Raw genomic sequence first — 25,402 nt, 5'->3', positions numbered from 1 at the left:
TTTTTTCAAACAACTTTATCTGCATAAGTAAATCTCGATCTAAGAAAAAGAGAGGCATAATACTTAAATGTCATATCTACCTGAAGTATTGTTTTTATTGGTGTTGATTGTGATATACGTAACATGAATTGCAGATATTAGAAAAAAATAATCATGAAGAACACAAAGATCAGTTGAAGAATATGATAACAGAGCAAGAGCCAATAAAAATGCAAGGCTTAGTACGCTGATCAAACTTGATTTTAATGTTTATATTTCTAGCAAAACATAGACAACCAAATACCATGTGAACTAAATACTTCATACTTCACATTTTTATTTTTATTTTGCTGTACATCCTAGCTTGAGTCTGTGTTTGTTTTCGTGCTTTCAAAATATTGCACATTTTTAATTGTACCCCAACAAATATGTCTTCATTTTCAATTATGTCTTTATTTTGTCTCTATTTTTAGCTCTACCAGGTATTAAGACTATTATGTTTCATTTTAGCTCTATCAGGTATTAAACTACTTTGTCTCTATTTTTGGCAAGTCTTGAGTTGTTATTACGACTAACAATTATGTTGGTTTGGAAAGTTCGGAAGTTCTATAGTGTTTGACATTTTCTGTACTTCTAAAAGATGGGAAATTAGATTGTTCAAGCATATTAGTTGTTATTACGACTAACAATTATGTTGTTTTGGAAAGTTCGGAAGTTCTATTATGTTTCATTTTAGCTCTACCAGGTATTAAACTACTTCGTCTCTATTTTTGGCAAGTCTTGAGTTGTTATTACAACTAACAATTATGTTGTTTTGGAAATTTCAGAAGTTCTATAATGTTTGACATTTTCTGTACTTCTAAAAGATGAGAAATTAGATTGTTCAAGCATATTAGTTGTTTTATCCCATCTTATAGTATCTTTACGTATTCTTTAGTTCTCTATGTGAAATTATATCAATCTTAGCCTTTTTTGTGTGGACCAGACCAACTACCTTCATTTTCTTAACCCATGGTAGCAAATTTTACTATCATTGTTAGAGATAGCAGTGAGTAGGGTGGAGGTTTTCTGCAATTGGTACAATTTTAGCGGTAATGCTGGAAAGTTGTTATACTTCAACATTTTTTGTTTTTGTTTTATACTATATACTATTGTTTACAGTTAAACTCCAATTACAGGGAGCGAGTAATAATGATAAAATGAATGAGTAAGTTTAGGTGAAAAGATGAATATTATGATTAGAATGCAATTTATGAAGAAGAGGAAAAAACAGAAACCGTAATCGTTCTAGCAATTACCACGTTTGACTTTAAGCCATTGTTTCCTGTTCTTGATAGGAATTTGTCTACTGATTTTTTTGTGATAATACAATACTATCGTGGCCACCCTTATGCAAGACACATACACATGATATCTATTTTATATAATTTTCGTACAAGATCTGTCTGTCTGAGCAAGCCGACTTTGAAAACAGTCATTCCAAGTCCAAGATGCCTTCATCTTTTATGAAAAATCATGCAAATTTTTTTTTTCAAATGGAGTTATTTGGTCGTCTTCTTTGAGTTCAGTGTGATACTCATTGATTTGGATTTTAAGTATACAGACTAATTATTTCTCTTTACAACTCAGGTATATGATTTGTTGTTCCATCAACATGGAAAATGGAGTACTAATTGGCTGACTATGAAAAACTTTTAGGTGTAGATGCTTTGTCTTTTGATTAGTCAGTGTTACTATTTATGGAAGATGAGTTATAAACTGACAGAGTGTTTTGTGATTCAATTAGTCGGTGATGCTGCATCAGGTACCCATGCTCGATTACAGTTACACTTGAGCAAAATTTTCACATAATGTGTTGGACTATTTATGCTTTTCTAATTGAGCTTTGTTTTCACATTTTCAACTTAGTGGGTTTTGCAGGAATTGGTTAAGAATGTTGAGGAGATGTGGAACCAGGAAGATATTTCTGAAAGGTAAGGAAACGTTTAAAGGGGCATGTACGAATGAAAATTCATTAGTTGACATGTGCTTCAACATGGAGCTATATGTGCATATATTTTGTTCCCAACTACAAGATATTTTTTGAATAAGGTTATGGTATGTTAAACCCCCAGACCACTTTGCTGCTTCTACGCGTAATTTTTACATTGATGCTTCTTTGAGTATTGTCATTTGTTTATCTTTACCTCTACTAGATATGTTAAACAACAAAAACTTAGCACATAATCAGTGCGGTAGATGCAATCCCTTCATCAACTGAAGATATAGTTTATAAGTCTTAGCGCTCGACACATCCCTTCATACATTCAATGCCTTCATGATACAATGCTCGCGAAGTTCTGTGAATGATTACCCTCACTAATTACAAGTTACTTTTGTATGAGTACGTAGTACTAAATGATACCACTATAATTTCTACCAATTTAACTCTGTTCTAATATACCTTATTTTCTGAGTACAAGAATATGAATGTAATAAGTTGGTTGGATATGTTGCTAAGAAAGCCAGAATTTGTAACGTATACTTTTGTAATTTGTGATGACTTAGATGGGATCATGCTCTTCATTATGCTATAATTTTGGGCATCATGTAGCTTTTTAATCAAAGAAAGGAATAAGTTAGTATAGTCTTAATTTTATCGTGAATACATTGCATTGGGTTGTCAACACTTCTCATTCAAAAACCACACAATTGATCAATGGCGAGAAAGAAAAAACTCTCCGCAAATCTTTGTCTGTGGAATTGACATTTTTCAATAGAAAGAATAAGCTCAAAGAAAAAAGAAATACAGAAAAAACCACACCGGAAATCATTTACAAAGTTTTGTTTATCAAATTAGCGTTGCAATTGAGTTAAGAACATAAACAGTTGAGACAAAAAACTTTTAAATACCCTATACCTTAGGACGTTTTTGTTTTGTAAGATGCATATGATGCAAATAAAAAACAGAGCATCCATTTAAAGTATTAAAAAAAATTAAGTTAGTAGGTTTCATGACATCTAAATATGAAAATAAATAAATAGATATTGGATTTCAAGCATTATATGCAAGTTGTGATTACAAAGGTATTGTACGCCAATATTTGATTCAACTGAAGCAACAAAGGCGTACAAGGAGAAGAAGTTGTACACGTTGAATGGGAATGCAACCATAGTGATCATAGCTCTAGACAACTCGATAAAAAATATAATATTATAAAAAAAAATATAGGGATAATTTGCGTTACCTCCCCTGACGAAGATCATAATTTGCGTTACCTCCCCTACAGAAATAAGATTAGCGAAACCTCACCTCGTTAAGAATTCCATCCAAAAATCAGTTAGCTGAGTCACCAACTGTATACAGGTGGACAAAACCAAATACGTGGTTTTTATCTACCCTAAATACCCTCGTCTTCAACACGACATATATTCTTAGTTTCACTTGCAGCAGCAATGAAAGAAAAAAGGAAAGAAAAATGCCCTTATCATCTTTATTCTTTCACTTCAGACGGAGACGGAGATGATGGGATTTTAGAAAACTAAGAGAAGAAATTGAATGATTAATTTTAAAAAATCTGAGAATTTTTGGTCTCTGCAATTGATTGAACAACAAATCAGAGATGATGGAGGAAGAATTGATGTTGCTGGAGATGTGGGTCAGGATTAGACCTTCATTTCGTTACCTACCCTTGCTAGTGGGATTAATGGTGGATTTGGTAGTATGAATCGTGGTGTTAATCCAAACCTTATGATGGGAAATAATAATAATCAATTTCGTGGAAGTGGTGGTTCCGGTGGGATGCCAGCCATGTAGATGGCGCCTCATCAACAACAATCTATTTCATCAGGCGTTGATAGATCAATTGAGAATTCTATGTATTTGGATCTTGCAATGGCTGCAATGGAAGAACTGGCTCGAATGGCAACTAGAGTAACCTAATGGATTTTTCATTGAAACAACTAGAGAAACCGGTGTGGTAAGAGTTTAATCGATTTTGCACCTGCGTACACATGAGCTTAATCGATGTTCTAACAAACACATATCGGTTTGTTTTTTGTTAGTTCTAACATGGGTCAAGTTGAATTCAATCTCAAAAGGGTTTTAATGGAGCAGAGCTAGAAGAACAGACGGAAAATCTGAAGTCTCCTCTTTTATAATTTGATTTTAAAGCTTCCTCTTTCTTGTTGGTGGTGGCCGACGTGGGTTCATCGGCTTGGGAGAAGGAAATCGTAAATTTGTACCCTTGATTATTTGACAGCCGTTGGATTGTTTTAGCAAATGAGGGTATTTGGGGTATTACGTTTAACACTTGTATATTTTAGTCCACCTGTACAGAGTTGTTGACTCAGATAACCGGCCTTGGATGGAAAATGTAACGAGGGGAGGTTTCCCTAATCTTATTTCTATAGAGGAGGTAATGCAAATTATGATCTTCGCCAGGGGAGGTAACGCAAATTACCCCAAAAATATACACTGAAAGAAAAGAAATGCATACAGAGATGTTGTACGCAATATAGCGACACAATATATAATTCAACTGAAGCAACAAAGGTGTATAAGGAGAGAAAGTTGTACAAATTGAATGTGTATGCAACCAGTGCTCATAGCTCCAGACAACTCGATTAAAAAAATGTAAGATTATAAATATACACCGGAAGGAAAGAAAATGCACATGAAGATATAATTGATGGGTGACATATATATTGGTTTCACCACCAAAACTTGATGGAGAAGATAACGATAGAAAACAAGATGGTGTTGTTGATGTACCACTATTTCTTTGTGGAATTTCTTGCAAGTTCATTGTTTCGATGTGGACGCACATTTGTTTTAAACCATTATAAAAAACATCACACTAATGGCCATATTTAATTCACTTGACAGTCTGTCACAGATCATTATGGATCTAACTGTCAAAACAACAAATCTGACTATTGTGTCCTAAAAGAATCTTCCATATATATTTGGGCAAAAACAATAGTTACACAACACCAAGAAAGATTTTGCAAGGTACAAAATCTCACGTGTTGATTGTGACTATGTGTAGTACAAACACATGCCGAGCTCAACACGAGCAGAATACTACCTCCATGACGTGGAGTAACTTTCTCATCTCGAAAAACAACGTCTAAAATGATACCTCGGATACAGCTGACGCTTTCAGGTCGAGCTAGCACTTCAGCTGATCCTAGACCTGAGCCAACCAGCTCACGAGGTGAGATACCAGTCACACCAACCACTGTGTTGATCCCATACGATCATCCGGTAACAGTTTTGGTGGGACAAGCAATGAAACCTAGACCAAGTAGAAATCTCCCAAGGGATCCACCTCTGAGCACTTCTCATGTGGTGCAGATTCCACATGAAATGTTTCAGGATTTTCTGAGATCCATCTCAACTTTGACTGACAGAGTCAACCAGATGACCCCACCAGCACCAGAGATGCCAGCACAAAGGAAAACACCAGTCCTATCATCCTTATTCACAAGGTAGGTTATATGAATAAACTAAGATATATGCTTGCTCCCATGCCAAACAAACTTAATAAGCAATATGTCTTTAATTCTTATGTACGTTAAAAAGTAGGCTTTCGGAAGAAAGTTTGTAAGTATCTCGCCGAAGTTTGAGTGATTGAAGAATGTTGAAACATTTTCTATATATTATTTTTGTTACATACTTTTAAATATATGTCATGTTTATAAATTAAAATTGACATTATTTATAACTCAAGATTGTTATAAAGATAACAACCAAGGTATCATGTTTGCTCGACTCGCAAATGAGTATTTTCCTATTTTTAGAGTACAATTTTTTTTTCAGAATTTTTGGTAGACATAATTATAAGATCTATCATGATTTGATGGTCATTACACATTTTAATAATCAACCATAAAATTTTTTGGACGATGAACGCGAGTCCATATTCACCAGAAATAAGAGACGAGATATGATCTACCATATTAATATGTTTCAGAGCGTAATGATTCAATAACCTGCCTTTGAGTTATTAAAAGATTGTTTGATGAAAGCGATCAAGGAAACATTTTTTTAATAAAGTTGTTGCATTATGTTGTGTACATGATTGAATTCCAAAAATGTTGATAAGAACATATGTATTTTCTTTTTAAATGTTGAATAATTTTCAATAAATTTGAATGGTGGGGACACTTGACAATTTTCTTTATGCCAAATTTATAAATGAAAAGACCGTCCCATTTATCTTTTAAATACTAAGAATATGGATGGCGCATGGTCTATGTGGATGCAGGAAACCAAACCTCCCTATATGAGAGAAGAAAACGCGTTAGAGATTATCCGAAGATACGTGATGATATTATGCCTTTGGATGAAGATGGATATCCGGTTGATCACCACCATGATGATGGAAAAGAACCACAACCGGCAATTGACATAAAATAAACAATACATATGTTACTCATTACAACCGAAATTCTCATGAATGCTTAATTTCCACATTAATGTGGATGTTTCCTTCTATTGTCACATTTTAATTAATGTTACACATCCAATTACAGTTACGATATTTCGAGCATTAACGCAAGATTTATTCGATGTTTAAGAAAAATATGAAGACGCGGGAAAGGTGATCTATGTGTTATGCTAAGATGTACCAAATATCAAAAATTATATCGCTTAATAAGTAATTGTGTTATTGGTGAACACACCTGCAACATAATTGGTTGTTAAGGAATCCAATATTGTTCTGATTGGAAAATTTAGCCTAATATAAGAGAAGTGTAAGGTTGTATTTCTCCCAGGTTTTGACCATGTAATTAAGAGGCACCACACGATAATTATTGCACTACGATTTTGGATTGATTAATAATGACGTAACGGTAAATATAATCTTGATGGATACAATTATTTTTAATTGCTTGCTAAAATAATATTTATGCTTATATTATGGGATTTTCTTAAACGTTGAAGCAGAAAACTATATATCCGGAAACTATTAATTATTCTTTGATCCAAATAACCATGCCATCTCAGTTGAAAAACAAAATATATATCTTAAAAATTATGCATGATTAAATAATTAATTTTTATGATTTTCAATTCTTAGCTAAAATCTTCAATTCTTAAATATATGTATATTTAAGGGTAAAATGAGAGGTTGACGGCCCCGGTGATACTATAGTTGATTGATAAATATGTGGACGCCCACATTGACATGCTAAAATCTTAAATTCATTGATAATTTCATGCGTTGTTCTAAATTCACTGATCCTTATGCGTTTAAGATATGAGTATTCCATATGGTATTTATGTGCAAAAATGTGGGTATGTTGGTTTGGAGGAGTAATGCACGATAAGTACATCGTTTCGCCGGCCCCTACCGTGAGCGGTCATCTAGTTTACATCTTCTTTGGGATCTGGTCCGATCCGCAATAGTCTAAAAGTCGAAGGTTAAAATTATAAATGTTTAAACTATTTTGACTAAGTCAATCCCCTCCCAACTAAAACCACTGAGAAATTCAAATTTTCTACCCGAATCTCTTGGCCTAGGGTTTTGAATCCGAACTTATTATTCTACATTTTAATCAAGCTAAAAAGATTGCAGTAGAAGGTTGTATGCATGGAGAATTAGACAATGTATATGCAACTCTTTTACATTTGCAGAAAGTCGAGAACACCAAAATCGATCTACTTATCTGTTGTGGCGACTTTCAGGTTTCAACAAATTTTATCTCCTTTTTTTTTAATGTAAATTAGGGTATACTGAATGTTGATTTGGTTTTCATGTTTGATTGATTAGGCTGTGAGAAATGAGAATGATTGGAGAGTTTAAATGTGAAGTCCAAATACAGAACTATGAATTCATTCTGGAAGTAGTATTCTGGTCTTGAAATTGCTCCATTTCCTACTATTTTTATTGGTGGGAATCATGAGCATCCAGTTACTTGTGGGAATTTGAAGTAAATTTTTGTTTATCAAACTTTTTGGGTGGTATGAATGTATGATTTTGGGTTTTGTTGCAATGTTGCTTAGAGGTAAAGGATAAATCCCTTCATAAGGTTCCCAACACTGTAACCATCACTTAAGAAAACGTTTTTCAATCTATTCTTATGTCAATTGTTGCATTCTGGGGTATTGTTTTGGGCAACAATCTTTTCGAGTGAGTGGTTTTACTCTTTTTACATCCTCCTTTTGGCAGTACTGGAGGGTGTGGAGACCTTATTATGGAATGAGAATACAATGACCATTTTGGTTTGAATTCAGTTTTTGTTTTCATATGAAATTATACACATCTGAAGGTCATAAGAAAAACCAAAAAGCAGATAGTTACACAATGAGACAGTATAGTTAAATGAAAGATATACTACTGCTATGGCTCTCTTGTCCTGTATATCATGTAAATGTTATGTCATACATTAGATTTCTTTGCAATATGTCCAGTCTGGTGAATTCTCGTTTAGCAATTTGATGGCATACTAAAGATACTACTGAGAAGTTATCTCTGTATGTAAATTTATGAACATGTAATTCCTGCTAGTTAAAGTTTCAATTAGTAGTCAGAGGCCTTAGAAACTATGTGTATTATGGTGTCTCTTGTTGGTGACCATGTTTTGATTATTTAGTGAGATTATCTTCCAGAGTTTTGGTTTTAACTTGGTAACCCATGACATGATATTGTAGATTACTTCTTTTGTCAGAATAGTAATGTGTTCTTGTTGGATTGTTTTGGAAAGGTATTATGGAGGGTGGGCAGCGCCAAATATATATTTCCTGGGATTTGCCGGGGTGATTAAGTTTGGGAACATACGTATTGGTGGACTCTCTGGAGTTTATGATGCACAACATTATCATTTAGGTAAATATTTGGTATTCATCTATGACCAAGTTTTGCATGGCTTGTGGATTTCCTTGAGATATAGGGCATTTTGCTTCAGTTAGTTTTGGCATCTTTATCATAATGCTCTTGGAAACCAGAATGCCTAGCTAGTAATCAAACTTTAATGGGCTATGCTGCTTAAGCCTCACCTCAAGTCTCACCTACTCTAATCTTATTGCTAAGAAGGTTGCACGATCTTTTTGTTTATAACTTAACTGCCTCTTAGTTATAAATGAAAATTAGATGTTACATGAACAGGACACTACGAGAGGCCTCCTTATAACGAGAAAGATATTCGATCAATCTGTCATGTGCGTGAGTACGATGTTTACAAGCTCATGCAAGTTCAAGAACCTATTGATATTTTTATCTCGCATGATTGGCCTGTTGGTATCACCAACCAGGGGAATTGGAGGCAACTTGTTCATTCCAAACCTAATTTTGAGCAAGAGGTAAGTCTTATATGTCAGGATAACCAGATAATTATAATTGATTATTGGTTGTAAAAGGATGTTTCCTTAATCAGTACATGCCCTTTATGTTAGCACCACAGCTCGTTCCCATCTCCAGTGCTATTAGACTCTCTTAATCAGATTCAGGCTAACAGAATTTGATTTGTTACACTGGTTTCCTGTCTGCCACTTGTCTACCTGACTTAAATGCTTTTTTATATGGACATAACTGCATATCAGGTGGCTTTTAAGATTACAGACTGCAGACTGAAAGACCTACAGATGGCAGAGCTACCATCTGGTGATACACATTTTCTGAAGCCGACTAACTGAGTGACAGTACTGGTGTGCCTGTGCCTGTAGGTAATCCTCAATGCACAGCTGAATTAATTGCTGAAGGAACACTAGGTCTGTTTCTCCGTCGAGACGAAGTCTTCCGCATCCCAACTCCAGAGACTATCAATGTCACCAATTACAGAGACAGCATACACCAGACTCTTGAGACTGCTATGAGTCGCCTTCTGCAAAACAAGACAGTGTCAGGAACACAAGAAATTGCTGACCGTGTTGCACAAGCTGCCGAATATCTAGCCGACGGATGTTGCCTGATGACATACATGAAGGTAGGCGAATTAATCGTTCTTCATTTTCCGGACCGTTACAATTCAATCAGTCTCAGGAGGCCGAAATCTTGCACGGACCTCCCTATCCCCGTACCTTTTGCCTTTGCGATCCAACAACTTGGCACTGTTATTGTCGTCGACATGCCAGAAGAACGCAGGTATGCACCCGTGTACCCTGAATATAATCACTGTTTTGGAATTCCTACACCCCGATACTGGAACCCGAATGCCTACGAAGAAGCCGTTGAGTATGCAAGAAAATTAGGGATGCAATTTGCAGTTGTGGATGTAACCAAGAAAAGAGGAACTGCGTGGTGGCTGCTGCGCCCCGTCTATTCTGAAGACTGCTTTCAGCTCGAATGAAGTCTTCCTGAAACCAATTTCACTGATTCTATGGCGCTGACATACACTCTACTTATGCCGAGTGAACCTGCGAACCCACCCAAGGAAATCTTCGATCTTGCTCCACTCGGACAGGCTACTTACGGCTCCATGCTTCGTGATCCTCACACTGGAATCAACGTTAGTACGTTCGAAGCAATTGAACTGAAAGCCCCTGAAGGCTGAAGTTGTCCTTTGGTGTCACCAAGAGGCATATGTCCTTCATAAACCATAATCCAATTTTAGGAAGGTCCCTAAATTGGACCTGGTCGGGCCGCCCAGCCCATGTAATAAATGAACCATAATTGGGTTACGGGCCGGCAGCGATGTCAGAGAAAACAGGAAACCTGAAAGTTTGATATATATATATATATATATAGGTTTCGTTGAGTTCTTGCCGTCTCTATTAAAGTCTAACACCTCCTCTTCGTGTAAAAACCCTAATTTCTTCACCATTCATCCGCATCTCTCGTCTCCACAATGTTGAAGGAGAGATTAGCTGCTGCAGAGAAGGATGTTCTTGTTTCTATGGTGAAAATTGCACAACAACGTCGAATGGAAGGATCCAAAGGAGTTTGGCAGGTTTTTCTGAACGAACATGACCGAAAGATTGGAGCCGGTATAAGTGATCCCAGTAAGAGGTCTGTTGATGTCTTGGTTTCTTTTCTTGAAACCTTTCCTGATAAAGAAGCAGAAGCCAAGTTCTTGGAGAAGGTGTTAGATTGGCATTCAAATCGGGAAGCAGTATTCGAGTTGATCAAGAATAGTGCTACAGATCGAGAGAAACTGGTCCGGTTAACATATGAACACCCAGATTACTCATCGAGCTATTCGTTCAAATCTTATGATGAGGACTGGGTAGTAACAAGCATGGGTGACATGTCTAAATCCAATGCAATTCTTGCTGTTGATTGTGAGATGGTTGAATGTGAAGATGGAACAGAGCCGGTAGTGAAAGTGTGTGTTGTAGATGAAAACTTAAAGGTTAAGCTGAATAAACTGGTGAACCCTAATAAACCTGTCAAAGATTATAGAACTGAGATTACTGGAATCACTGCACAGGATTTGGAAGGAGTTACATGTTCGATAATGGATGTTCAGAAATCGCTGGAAAACCTATTGTGCAACGGAACTATATTGATTGGTCACAGCTTGGATTGTGATTTGAAAGCATTGAAACTGGATCATGGACGGGTTATTGACACATCACTAGTCTTCAGACGTGCAGATGGCAAGAGAAATTCATTAAGTGACCTGTGCAAGGTTGTACTCAAACGTGACGTTAGGGAAGAGGGTGCTCAACATAATTGTTTGGACGATGCAGGTGCTGCAATGAAACTGGTGAAGAATGTGCTGGAAAAAGGATATGATGAAGCCATGAAGGTATTTAGTGATTATCTGTCAAAGCAGCTTTTTCTTTACAGGATACCAGTTTATTTATCTGAAGAAGAATTGCGTGTAATAGTACCGATGGACTCTGCTGTTGTACTTAAACTGAGATACCAACAGAGAGCAAAATCTTATTCTGCTACTGCCCTTTTCAAAGATCAAGATGAGGCAAATTACACGTTTCGAAGTATCAAATCCGAGGAAGTAAAGGATACAAATGGTCTGCAACAGAAAGTTATCCCAGTTCAACCTAAGGATAAGAAGTGTGCTAGTGGCTGTATTCATGTTCGTAAAATGGTTAGAGATGATGAAAGTCTTGTACCAGATTATTCTTTAAGAAAGAGACAGATCAAAGAAGCTGTAGCACCCAGCAATGAAGAGCTGCAGAAGAATTCAGATTGCCTGAAACGCGGAAAAATAATTCAATTACTGCAAGAACAACTCCAGTACTGCAAAAATAACTCCAAATACTGAAACCACATCTACTCTAACATGGCCAGGTTGACTTTGTCACTTCGATGCACCATTTTTCTTTATCCCGTCTATTTATTTGTTTCAGTTAAATGCGTCACACTTGAAATGATATAACTCTTTATCTTGAAGTCAAAATCTATTTGATATAAGCTTGAAACATGGGTTACATAGCACATTACCAACAAATGCATTGACCAAAGATACACCCAGGTCCTAGAGAGATGGCATTTCAAAAAGATATGCATTATCAAATGCGCGTGGTTTCTTAGTTGTTCTTTAATCATGGTGTTGTTTTGTTGCCCAGGTGAAAAATGGCTAACAACAATGAACAATCAGCTCCGGCAAGCATGATGTGTCAATCTAAGTGTATATTCTATGATATTTTCGATGAATTTTATTTGCACTCCAGAAACCTGCAATATTTGAACTCATTTACATTTATATGATTACATTATCTTTATTATCTTCCCAGAAAACTAATCCATTTGATCTTCGTAGATGTAACACCCACATCAAGGAACGTGCGGGCCTCGACTTGAGGGTTTAAGCTGGATGCACTGATTATTGCCAAAAAAGTGAAGTTGCCTGTTTACTTCTCGAAATTAGAAGGAAAGTCGGACTTCGAAAAATACCAATCCACACGCAAGCGAGTAGGGGTACTTGTGTTTCGATGGGGCCAGAGAACGAGCCCATGCTCGCTTGCGAGTGGATTGGCTTTTTCGCAATCCGGCTTTCCTTGTAATTCTGAGAAGTGAACAAACAACTTCCCTTTGTTGGCGGTAATCAGTGCATCCATCTTAAGCCCTCGTGTCGAGCCACGCACGTTCCTTGATGTGAGTGTTGTGTCTATGAAGATGAAATGGATCAGCTTTGTGGGTACGTAATAAATGTAATATAATTATACAAATTAATATAAATGAGTTCATAGACCGGTTTCTAGTGTGCAAATAAAATTCATGAGAGATATTAGAAAACTTTTGACATTCCTGACTAATTTGAATTATATGCCTCAGGGATCAGTCAGTATTGAAGATACACTTAGATTGGCACATCATGCATGCCTTAAGAGAGAAATTGGAAGATCAAGTGGGAAAAACCCACCAACTTTCTACGGCTCACTATGGACTGAATTTTTTGCGCTGTTGGATTCTTTTCGTAATGAAGAAATTAGCATTGGTGACACAATGTTTTGCCACTAAAAACTACTTTTCTTGTAGTGGTAAAACCTTATGCACGATCTTTGTAACTTCATTAGAAGATAATGCCAGACTATAACTCTAGATAACTCGTGCAGAAACAAGAGTTCAGAGGTTCATGCATGAGTTATAATCTAGAATTATCTTCAACAAGGGTTATTGAGTTGTAACCTAGATTTTCAATTTCAAGCAATAAACAAGAAATTCCACCTAAAAATAGTGACAACAAGAGGAAAAAACAAAAGAACGTTAAAGTAGACGATTTTAAAGAATCGTCAGCAGGAAAAAATAATTTTACAGTTTGATCGAGTAGTACATATATGATGTACTGGAAAAATATTGGGTTAATTTGTTATATTTTTAGATTCGTCACGTATTTTGACATGGAATTGATTTTTACAGTGTGATCTAGCAGTTCATATACTGACTATTTTATCAAATTTTTTGATTTTCATAGATTATCATATTTTTTTTTTGACAATATAATTAATTTTTGCACTGTGATCTAGTATTACATATGTAAGGTACCGAAAAGAAACGGGTCAGACTTTGTGATTTTCATATATTTATCACTAATTTTGACATTTATGTACTGAAAAGATTGGTTTTGTGGTTTTCACAAATTCATCTTATTTTGACATTGTAGTAGATCTAGCAGTACATATATGATGTACCGAAAAAATGTCTAAATTTCTTATTTTCATAATAGATTCATCGCAAATACATATATGCTATACCGGAACTAAGAATTTATTTTTTTTTCCGCATAAATTCATCCCTTGATGATCAAAAAAAAAAAACTATTGTTATTCAATAAAAAAACTAATGACAACAAAACTACTCATAAAAAATCGGGTCTGTATCAAATGCACACATGTAAACATAGACTTGGTACTGCAGTAAAAAAAATTCTTGCATCAAAGATGCACAGGGAATACTTACATTAAAAGGGAAAAAAAGAGTATAACATAGACCTAAATTTAGGTTCAGTTGATTTCATACATTATGGTTCCCTTTTATCACACATACATGAAATTCCAGTATACTGTATAACAAAAAAAATGAAAAAGATGGAGAAAATAATAAGATTTTTTTTTATATACAAGTCTTCTGCGCAAAAAATAAAAATCAAACACGAAACAATTAGTATGGCTGAGTGGCGGACTAGGTCGCTTTCTTTAAGACGTTTCGCGGCTCTTCCCAAGATTGTGCAAGCAGTTCTTCAATGTCGCGTCGTCCCCAGGATAAAACAGCCGAATTCAATCTCTTACACAATCACTATTGCACGATGAGAGGATGTGAAACTTCTACACTTCATTCTTGATCAAAACACTTTTAGAAAAATCAAGGATGATCACACACTTATTTTTTCTTTCTCACACAAATTCATTTTCTAATAAACTCAAGAAACATGATAGAAAACTCTCACATAAGAAAAAAGACTTCTTACAACTCACCAAATTCTTTTTTATCAAAAACTGATTTTCAATAACCAAAAAATTAAATAATATTAAATGACATGCATTATTAAGTTCTTAATTAGTACCATTAACCTATTCAACAAAAAACGGTTTTTGACATTAAAAATGAAATAAATTTATTCTTTAAAAGAAAGAATAAATGTCACATTAAAACCATTTAAATGAGAGACAACTATTCAGAAATTAATTAGTGTTTTCAAAACATATATCTCAACAATCCCCCACTTATATTTTTCAAAACATTGAGCAAGAACATACAGAGATGTGCATAAGCAAAGGTGTCTCGCGACTTGAACCTTTCGATAGTGTTAACATGCTCTCTTAAAATCTGACCATATAATGAACACAAGTCTTGAACTCTAGTAGATAAAAAGATCGCTTGACACACACGACTATATTAGTGTAAAGTCTAAAGCCAGCACATTACGGCCATGTGCTTGTATCCCAGTTTAATGAATGATCTAGAGAACTGACCATATTCTCATAGAAAGCGCGACACTTTCACATTCACATAAGTGAGTTTATCAAGAGTACTCCTGAAAGAACTCCACTCTAAATAGAGATATAAACATCATTAAGAGTTTAAAAAATTAAAACTTAAACTCAACCTCTACTCACTTCAGGATATCATGCCGTGGGATGAATTCTTCAAAAGCATGATTCTCGCATCTCCATATTATCTATGAATTGGTGTTCCATTTGAATCTATATTTTGGGATCTCACTCCATAGGTAAGGGTTATCCTTTTGAACCTACTTTTGAGATCTTGAGTTATAGGTTGGTAACCGCATCGTAAATAACTCAATCTCAATGATGCTATCATCTATGACTTTGTCTAGTCCCTTTGAACCTATTTCTACGTCGGGTATCCATCACAAATGACTCAATCTCAATGGGCATCAACCTCATCCCTAAGATGTATTCACATCTTCTTATCAATCCTTTCGTCAAAAGACTAACGAAAACTCTTTTCAGACATTATATAATCCATTTTCAAAATATCAACTCTTATAGTTGTCGTTTCATGCATTCTCAATTCTTTCAATAGCCGCGGTATTATCACATTGGATTTATATGTCTGTTCCTCTATCTATTAGAGAATCGAATCGCTTCATCCCTTAAAGAATTCAACTGAAAGTATGTCCAATCAGCTTCGCAATATCCTTAAACGATTGCGGTAACCATTTAAATAGTGTATTTCTAGGCGTAAGATGTGTTTGAAACACCTCAAAACCTTCTCACAGTATATAGACTAGTCTGTGTACGTTAGGAACATAGAGTTTCCAGTTTGGTTCAGTCATCAATCTAGTTAGAATCTGCTTAGTGGTCTAAATATTAGTCAATGAACATATCAAACATACACTCTCTGGTTTAGTTTCAAGTTTCAACCTAGTCAGTCACTACTTACAGGGCTTTTAGTCATCCACATTCCGCAGCTTGAATCAGCTTGTTGTAACTATTGTAAATCCATTTAATTGGATGAAAACTCGTACAACAACTTTGTTTCAGCAGTTGCACCAATTTAAAACTAAACCATAGATTTGAGCAATTCCGATCAATTGTATACATTCTTAGCTCAAACCTTTTCTCGAGGTTTAACTGGTCGAAGCAAATTTTTGTAGTTGCTCAAACTTTTAGTGGCCAGTTTAAGGACAGATGCATGCAATTCATCGGAACTGCTAAAATCCATAGTTGCATTATGAGCTAATGCAGATGTAAGTATGCCGTCTTTGTATATAGCATTAGTGTGGCCCTCTTTGATCTGGAAGATCATTATTGCTGATTGTTAGAATGTTGAGTATAGACGAGTTTAAAATTCAGGCCATGGGTTTTAACACCGAACAACTTTCTATTGTAATAATGCAGTATTTGTAACTTCGAACTCGCAACTTTTAAGATTACAGACTGCATACTGAAAGACCTACAGATGGCAGAGCTACCATCTGGTGATACACATTTTCTGAAGCCGACCGACTGAGTGACAGTACTGGCGTTCCTGTGCCTATAGGTAATCCTCAATGCACAGCTGAATTAATTGCTGAAGGAACACTAGGTCTTTTTCTCCGTCGAGACAAAGTCTTCCGCATCCCAACTCCAGAGACTATAAATGTCACCAATTACAGAGCATACACCAGACTCTTGAGACTGCTATGAGTCGCCTTCTGCAAAACAAGACAGTGTCAGGAACACAAGAAATTGCTGACCGTGTTGCACAAGCTGCCGAATATCTAGCCGACGGATGTTGCCTGATGACATACATGAAGGTACGCGAATTAATCGTTCTTCATTTTCCGGACCGTTACAATTCAATCAGTCTCAGGAGGCCGAAATCGCAAGCAGAAAAAACAAAAGAACGTTAAAGAAGACGTTACATTAGACGATTTTAAAGAATCGCCAGCAGGAAAAAATAATTTTACAGTTTGATCGAGTAGTACATATATGATGTACTGGAAAAATATTGGGTTAATTTGTTATATTTTTAGATTCGTCACGTATTTTGACATGGAATTGATTTTTACAGTGTGATCTAGCAGTTTATATACTGACTATTTTATCAAATTTTTTGATTTTCATAGATTATCATATTTTTTTTTGACAATATAATTAATTTTTGCACTGTGATCTAGCATTACATATGTAAGGTACCGAAAAGAAATGGGTCATACTTTGTGATTTTCATATATTTATCACTAATTTTGACATTTATGTACTGAAAAGATTGGTTTTGTGGTTTTCACAAATCCATCTTATTTTGACATTGTAGTAGATCTAGCAGTACATATATGATGTACCGAAAAAATGTCTAAATTTCTTATTTTCATAATAGATTCATCGCAAATACATATATGCTATACTGAAACTAAGAATTTATTATTTTTTTTTCCGCATAAATTCATCCCTTGATGATCAAAAAAAAAAACTATTGTTATTCAATAAAAAAACTAATGACAACAAAACTACTCATAAGAAATCGGGTCTGTATCAAATGCACACATGTAAACATAGACTTGGTACTGCAGTAAAAAAAATTCTTGCATCAAAGATGCACAGGGAATATTTACATTAAAAGGGAAAAAAAGAATATAACATAGACCTAAATTTAGGTTCAGTTGATTTCATACATCATGGTTCCCTTTTATCACACATACTTGAAATGCCAGTATACTGTATAACAAAAAAAATGAAAAAGATGGAGAAAATAATAAGATTTTTTTTTATATACAAGTCTTCTGAAATTCTAACATATTTGACGATATTAATCTTCTAAGTTGCCATCATAGCACTCCATCTTTAAGTACATGTACAACTCAGGTAGGTGTGAAAGGGATAAAAATATGATACAATTATGCACTCATTTTTACCGCAATGCAGCATATATGTACTGAGATTTTTCTGGAGTTTTATGCACTGTGTTTTATAGATGCTTCAACTATGATACTTCACTGCCTTATAGGGAAATACACCAACTTTAGTGACTTCCTTCTTATCAAGTAGCCCATAAGAAATGGATATCTTATACTCGAACTAGTAACGACAATTACTATAGGTTCAAGGCAAAGGAATATATCACCCGATATCAGCATCTCCCTAGATTAGGCTCTACAGGAAGTATTGATAAGTGGTGCACTTGTTCTCAACTTAGGCTACTTGCTTCTTAAGCTTTGCAAGCTTCTAATGGACAACGCCACCTCTCGGCACATTCAAAATCACAACCACTTCTCTCTGAAATCAGTTAGTGCTCATATTAGTCCACACGCATCAGTAGACACAAAAATCCTTCCAAAACAACCATAAAATTAAATGTCTGTAAACATGAAACAGTCCCATGAAGCTTACGAGTAAAATGATTACAAGAGTTGAGCACCCAAATGTGATAAAGGTGAAACATTCTCACTACGTTAGTTAAACTAAGTTACAAGAGGATACAGTGGAAGACTAATGTAGCTGCAAAAGATTTGTAAACAAACATAATATTAGGTTAGCAGCATCACTTTTCCAAATATATCTCTCGGCACATCGAATATACACTCACTCATACATGTCCGATGCACTTTATAACAAATCAACATAAACCAAAACCCAAAGTGATCTACGATTTAATTTGAATTCCATTATCTATACAAAGCTAAAAATTATCAAAATGTACTAATATTTTGGTGACAGTCAGAATTTATGCATTTACAATGTCACCTCCCTGCACATTCAAAATCATAGCCGCTACTCCCTGAAATCAGTTAGTGCTCATATTAGTCTAGATTCACCAGCAGACACGGTCTGTAAACATGCAATAGCCCCATGGAGCTCACGAGTACAATGATTATAGAAAAAACACCCAAATTTGATAAAAGTGAAATACTCTCTCTGTGTTGGCTAACCTAAGTGACAAGCGCATACAATGGCAGACTAATGTAACTGCAAAAGATTTTCAAACATACAAAGATTGAGTTTAGCAACATCACATTTCCAAATGGATCTCTCGGTATGCCAAATATACACTCACTCAATTCGAGTACATATCTGATGCATTAATTATAAATAAACATATACCAAAAACCAAAGTGAACTACAGTTTGAATTCCACTTTCCACACAAAGTCAAGAATGATCAAAATGTACTAGTATTTTGGTGACAGTCACAGTTCAGGCATTTGTAGAAAGTTTAAATCATCTAAGGGAAGTATAAAATACCAAAGTTGAGATAATCTGTTAAAAATACGAATATAATTTCAACCTCTTAGTTCCAAATCGACCTGCCATCCTGCAAAGAAAGATATATACTTTGTTAACAAAATTTCATGTTTGTAACGCTTCCTCGACCCCAGTTAAGAAGTCTTACTCGGTTACCTTGCAGAACGATACATTACATTTAACCAAACTCTAGCACTGTATAGCTAAATTATTTACAACTCCCATTAAGCTGCAGTGTGTCATTTAAGAATACCATTATTTACGCAATAGACAACATATAGACATGCATGTGAAATATGAATATGCACTCAATTAACATGGTAGAACTGAAATGTACTCAAGCAGATAGAGATGCATCTGCACTCACAAATTCTAACAGAAAGTCATGAGAATATGCACTCAAAACAACAGTACGTCATATATGTACTGTTGGATCATACAAACACTACATGCATTTGTAGAAATAACTTAGATTTCTTTAGTACCACATATATGCACATTCAGATCATATTCTCAAAAATAAAGTAGGTTTTTGTGAGAACAACATATATGTACTGAGATAACGTGGTATAAGACCTATGATTCCACATAAATAAAACCACTTCAATTAGGTTTTTGTGACGATAACATATGTACTAAGAAATAACAAATAAGAAGTCCGAGAATCTGAATAAATAAACAGATTAGATAAATTCCATAATAATTGAACTCTATGTATATATATAGTTGCTCCTGGTGGCTTAGCCATAGTGTGGGAACCCATGTACTCATGGGTCAAACTTTTCTAACATCAACATCATAACATACCGAAGAAACTAAAATGAAGCAAGTACTTTCTAGCCAAGTCAAACTAGTAACATCGTGTACACATCACACTTCCCTAAGTTAACCAAAATAAAGCATATTATGCACTCAATATACTAGTTCATTCATTTATAGTACATCAAATATGATTTTTCTGAGTACATCGTTTACGCGCTGCTTTTTTCACAGTGCGCCATATATACATTGATTTATCCGGTGTGCAGCGTTTATGCACTGATATTTCTGGAAATATAACAAAATAAAAACAATATTTCCCAGTACGCCACATATGTACCGCTGGATCATATGAAATAAGTGATGAATCTATGAATAAAACAAAATCAACGCATATTTTTCGGTATGCCATATATGTATTGTTGGATTAAATAGTCTCAAACAACAAAAAAGCATTACTTAAAAAAATTGTGTAGAAGTAGTAATCTCACTGAAAGAAAATCTATGAAATCATTGAGAGAATATTAGAATCAACGAAAAGTCAAATAAAAAATGCATTACAACACATATATTATAAGATCATACAAATTAATCTCTAGTTTTAGTATGAAATCATCAAAAAAAAAAAAAAAAGGAATAACCTATATATACATAGTAAACATAGAGAAAAATAAAATACATGACATATGTACTGATGCTTCATACACAAAACCAAAATGAAAACAAACCCAAAACTAATAAAATTAAATTAAAACAAATCATATTTAATATAGAAATGAACATCAAACATAATTATCAATCTGGATCTGAACTATTTTCATCAATATTGAAGTAAATAATTAACTAATCAAGCACGAAGATCGTAAACACAACAACGACAACAAAAATGTTGAATTCTTGTTTTAGAAACCCTAGAATCTGAAATTTGAATTTGTTACCATGAATTCAAGATATTTGGATCTCAGATCAAGATGGAATCATGAAGAAACATAAAATAAAGATTAATAAAGAATAAATTAACTTACGATATACAATCAATCAAGCTTGAGTTTGCAAATCACATGAGGTCAATAAAATCTTCGTCGCCAGAGCTCCCACAAAACATAAAATGTGAGAGAAAATGAAAAGAATGTTAGGATCCCCGTTGTTCTAATTTTACATATCAAGGATATTTTTGGTATTCTGCTGAAAGTCACACGTGTGCTAGGATCTGCGGATAAAATCTTTGGTCCAGCATCTTAACTTTCATGAAAAAAGGACCTCTGGTTACTGTTTCTTAATGGATGGACCTGCCATTACATAGGCCCATAATATTAGTACCTATTGGTAATTCCTACATCCTAAATTCCTACATCTTATCAATCCTTTCGTCAAAAGATTAACGAAAACTCTTTTCAGACATTATATAATCCGTTTTCAAAATATCAACTCTTATAGTTGTCGTTGCATGCATTCTCAATTCTTGCAATAGCCGCGGTATTATCACATTGGATTTATATGTCTGTTCCTCTATTTATTAGAGGATCGAATCGCTTTATCCCTTAAAGAATTCAACTGAAAGTATGTCCAATCAGCTTCGCAATATCCTTAAAAGATTTCGATAACCATTTAGATAATGTATTTCTAGGCGTAAGATGTGTTTGAAACACCTCAAAACCTTCTCACAGTATATAGACTAGTTTGTGTACGTTAGGAACATAGAGTTTCCAGTTTGGTTCAGTCATCAATCTAGTTAGAATCTGCTTAGGGGTCTAAATATTAGTCAATGAACATATCAAACATACACTCTCTGGTTTAGTTTCAAGTTTCAACCTAGTAAGTCACTACTTACAGGGCTTTTAGTCATCCACATTCCGCAGCTTGAATCAGCTCGTTGTAACTGTTGTAAATCCATCTAATTGGCTGAAAACTCGTACAACAACTTTGTTTCAGCAGTTGCACCAATTTAAAACTAAACCGATCAATTGTATACATTCTTAGCTCAAACCTTTTCTCGAGGTTTAGCTGGTCGAAGCAAATTTTTGTAGTTGCTCAAACTTTTAGTGGCCAGTTTAAGGACAGATGCATGCAATTCCTCAGAACTGCTAAAATCCATAGTTGCATTCTGAGCTAATGCAGATGTAAGTATGCCGTCTTTGTATATAGCATTAGTGTGGCCCTCTTTGATCTGGAAGATCATTATTGCTGATTGTTAGAATGTTGAGTATAGACGAGTTTAAAATTCAGGCCATGGGTTTTAACACCGAACAACTTTCTATTGTAATAGTGCAGTATTTGTAACTTCTAACTCGCAACTTTTAAGATTACAGACTGCAGACTGAAAGACCTACAGATGGCAGAGCTATCATCTGGTGATACACATTTTCTGAAGCCGACTGACTGAGTGACAGTACTGGTGTGCCTGTGCCTATAGGTAATCCTCAATGCACAGCTGAATTAATTGCTGAAGGAACACTAGGTCTGTTTCTCCGTCGAGACAAATTCTTCCGCATCCCAACTCCAGAGACTATCAATGTCACCAATTACAGAGACAGCATACACCAGACTCTTGAGACTGCTATGAGTCGCCTTCTGCAAAACAAGACAGTGTCAGGAACACAAGAAATTGCTGACCGTGTTGCACAAGCTGCCGAATATCTAGCCGACGGATGTTGCCTGATGACATACATGAAGGTACGCGAATTAATCGTTCTTCATTTTCCGGACCGTTACAATTCAATCAGTCTCAGGAGGCCGAAATCTTGCACGGACCTCCCTATCCCCGTACCTTTTGCCTTTGCGATCCAACAACTTGGCACTTTATTGTCGTCGACATGCCAGAAGAACGCAGGTATGCACCCGTGTACCTGAATCTAATCACTGTTTTGGAATTTCCTACACCCCGATACTGGAACCCGAATGCCTACGAAGAAGCCGTTGAGTATGCAAGAAATTAGGGATGCAATTTGCAGTTTGGATGTAACCAAGAAAAGAGGAACTGCGTGGTGGGCTGCTCCCCGTCTATTCTGAAGACTGCTTTCAGCTCGAATGAAGTCTTCCTGAAACCAATTTCACTGATTCTATGGCGCTGACATACACTCTATTTATGCCGAGTGAACCTGCGAACCCACCCAAGGAATCTTCGATCTTGCTCCACTCGGACAGGCTACTACGGCTCCATGCTTCGTGATCCTCACACTGGAATCAACGTTAGTACGTTCGAAGCAATTGAACTGAAAGCCCCTGAAGGCTGAAGTTGTCCTTTGGTGTCACCAAGAGGCATATGTCCTTCATAAACCATAATCCAATTTTAGGAAGGTCCCTAAATTGGATCTGGTCGGGCCGCCCAGCCCATGTAATAAATGAACCATAATTGGGTTACGGGCCGGCAGCGATGTCAGAGAAAACAGGAAACCTGAAAGTTTGATATATATATAGGTTTCGTTGAGTTCTTGCCCGTCTCTATTAAAGTCTAACACCTCCTCTTCGTGTAAAAACCCTAATTTCTTCACATCATCCGCATCTCTCGTCTCCACAATGTTGAAGGAGAGATTAGCTGCTGCAGAGAAGGATGTTCTTGTTTCTATGGTGAAAATTGCACAACAACGTCGAATGGAAGGATCCAAAGGAGTTTGGAGGTTTTCTGAACGAACATGACCGAAAGATTGGAGCCGGTATAAGTGATCCCAGTAAGAGGTCTGTTGCTGTCTTGGTTTCTTTTCTTGAAACCTTTCCTGATAAAGAAGCAGAAGCCAGTTCTTGGAGAAGGTGTTAGATTGGCATTCAAATCGGGAAGCAGTATTCGAGTTGATCAAGAATAGTGCTACAGATCGAGAGAAACTGGTCCGGTTAACATATGAACACCCAGATTACTCATCGAGCTATTCGTTCAAATCTTATGATGAGGACTGGGTAGTAACAAGCATGGGTGACATGTCTAAATCCAATGCAATTCTTGCTGTTGATTGTGAGATGTTGAATGTGAAGATGGAACAGAGCCGGTAGTGAAAGTGTGTGTTGTAGAAAAACTTAAAGGTTAAGCTGAATAAACTGGTGAACCCTAATAAACCTGTCAAAGATTATAGAACTGAGATTACTGGAATCACTGCACAGGATTTGGAAGGAGTTACATGTTCGATAATGGATGTTCAGAAATCGCTGGAAAACCTATTGTGCAACGGAACTATATTGATTGGTCACAGCTTGGATTGTGATTTGAAAGCATTGAAACTGGATCATGGACGGGTTATTGACACATCACTAGTCTTCAGACGTGCAGATGGCAAGAGAAATTCATTAAGTGACCTGTGCAAGGTTGTACTCAAACGTGACGTTAGGGAAGAGGGTGCTCAACATAATTGTTGGACGATGCAGGTGCTGCAATGAAACTGGTGAAGAATGTGCTGGAAAAAGGATATGATGAAGCCATGAAGGTATTTAGTGATTATCTGTCAAAGCAGCTTTTTCTTTACAGGATACCAGTTTATTTATCTGAAGAAGAATTGCGTGTAATAGTACGGATGGACTCTGCTGTTGTACTTAAACTGAGATACCAACAGAGAGCAAAATCTTATTCTGCTACTGCCCTTTTCAAAGATCAAGATGAGGCAAATTACACGTTTCGAAGTATCAAATCCGAGGAAGTAAAGGATACAAATGGTCTGCAACAGAAAGTTATCCCAGTTCAACCTAAGGATAAGAAGTGTGCTAGTGGCTGTATTCATGTTCGTAAAATGGTTAGAGATGATGAAAGTCTTGTACCAGATTATTCTTTAAGAAAGAGACAGATCAAAGAAGCTGTAGCACCCAGCAATGAAGAGCTGCAGAAGAATTCAGATTGCCTGAAACGCGGAAAAATAATTCAATTACTGCAAGAACAACTCCAGTACTGCAAAAATAACTCCAAATACTGAAACCACATCTACTCTAACATGGCCAGGTTGACTTTGTCACTTCGATGCACCATTTTTCTTTATCCCGTCTATTTTTTGTTTCAGTTAAATGCGTCACACTTGAAATGATATAACTCTTTATCTTGAAGTCAAAATCTATTTGATATAAGCTTGAAACATGGGTTACATAGCACATTACCAACAAATGCATTGACCAAAGATACACCCAGGTCCTAGAGAGATGGCATTTCAAAAAGATATGCATTATCAAA

At 35.7% G+C, this 25,402-nt stretch overlaps 2 protein-coding genes and 1 pseudogene across 2 annotated transcripts; all 3 read left to right on the top strand.

Moving 5' to 3' along the window:
- Positions 1 to 7,258: 7,258 nt before the first annotated feature.
- On the top strand, positions 7,259 to 9,752 carry LOC113352745 (annotated as a pseudogene).
- A 1,000-nt stretch (positions 9,753 to 10,752) lies between these two features.
- Positions 10,753 to 12,135, top strand: LOC113352744 (small RNA degrading nuclease 1-like). Its single transcript, XM_026596526.1, has one exon. The coding sequence runs from the start codon at positions 10,753 to 10,755 to the stop codon at positions 12,133 to 12,135; it is 1,383 nt and encodes a 460-aa protein (XP_026452311.1).
- A 10,456-nt stretch (positions 12,136 to 22,591) lies between these two features.
- LOC113352743 (small RNA degrading nuclease 3-like) lies at positions 22,592 to 25,151 on the top strand. The gene is made up of 6 exons (XM_026596525.1): positions 22,592 to 22,610; positions 22,673 to 22,932; positions 23,785 to 23,876; positions 23,982 to 24,239; positions 24,324 to 24,520; positions 24,613 to 25,151. The coding sequence occupies exons 1-6, from the start codon at positions 22,592 to 22,594 to the stop codon at positions 25,149 to 25,151; spliced, it is 1,365 nt and encodes a 454-aa protein (XP_026452310.1).
- The last annotated feature ends 251 nt before the right edge of the window (positions 25,152 to 25,402 follow it).

This window comes from Papaver somniferum, chromosome 2 (assembly GCF_003573695.1).
Source record: "Papaver somniferum cultivar HN1 chromosome 2, ASM357369v1, whole genome shotgun sequence".
NCBI classification, from domain to species: domain Eukaryota; kingdom Viridiplantae; phylum Streptophyta; class Magnoliopsida; order Ranunculales; family Papaveraceae; genus Papaver; species Papaver somniferum.
The sequence above is the reverse complement of the archived record's forward strand: the minus strand, read 5'-3'. Positions and strand labels throughout refer to the sequence as shown.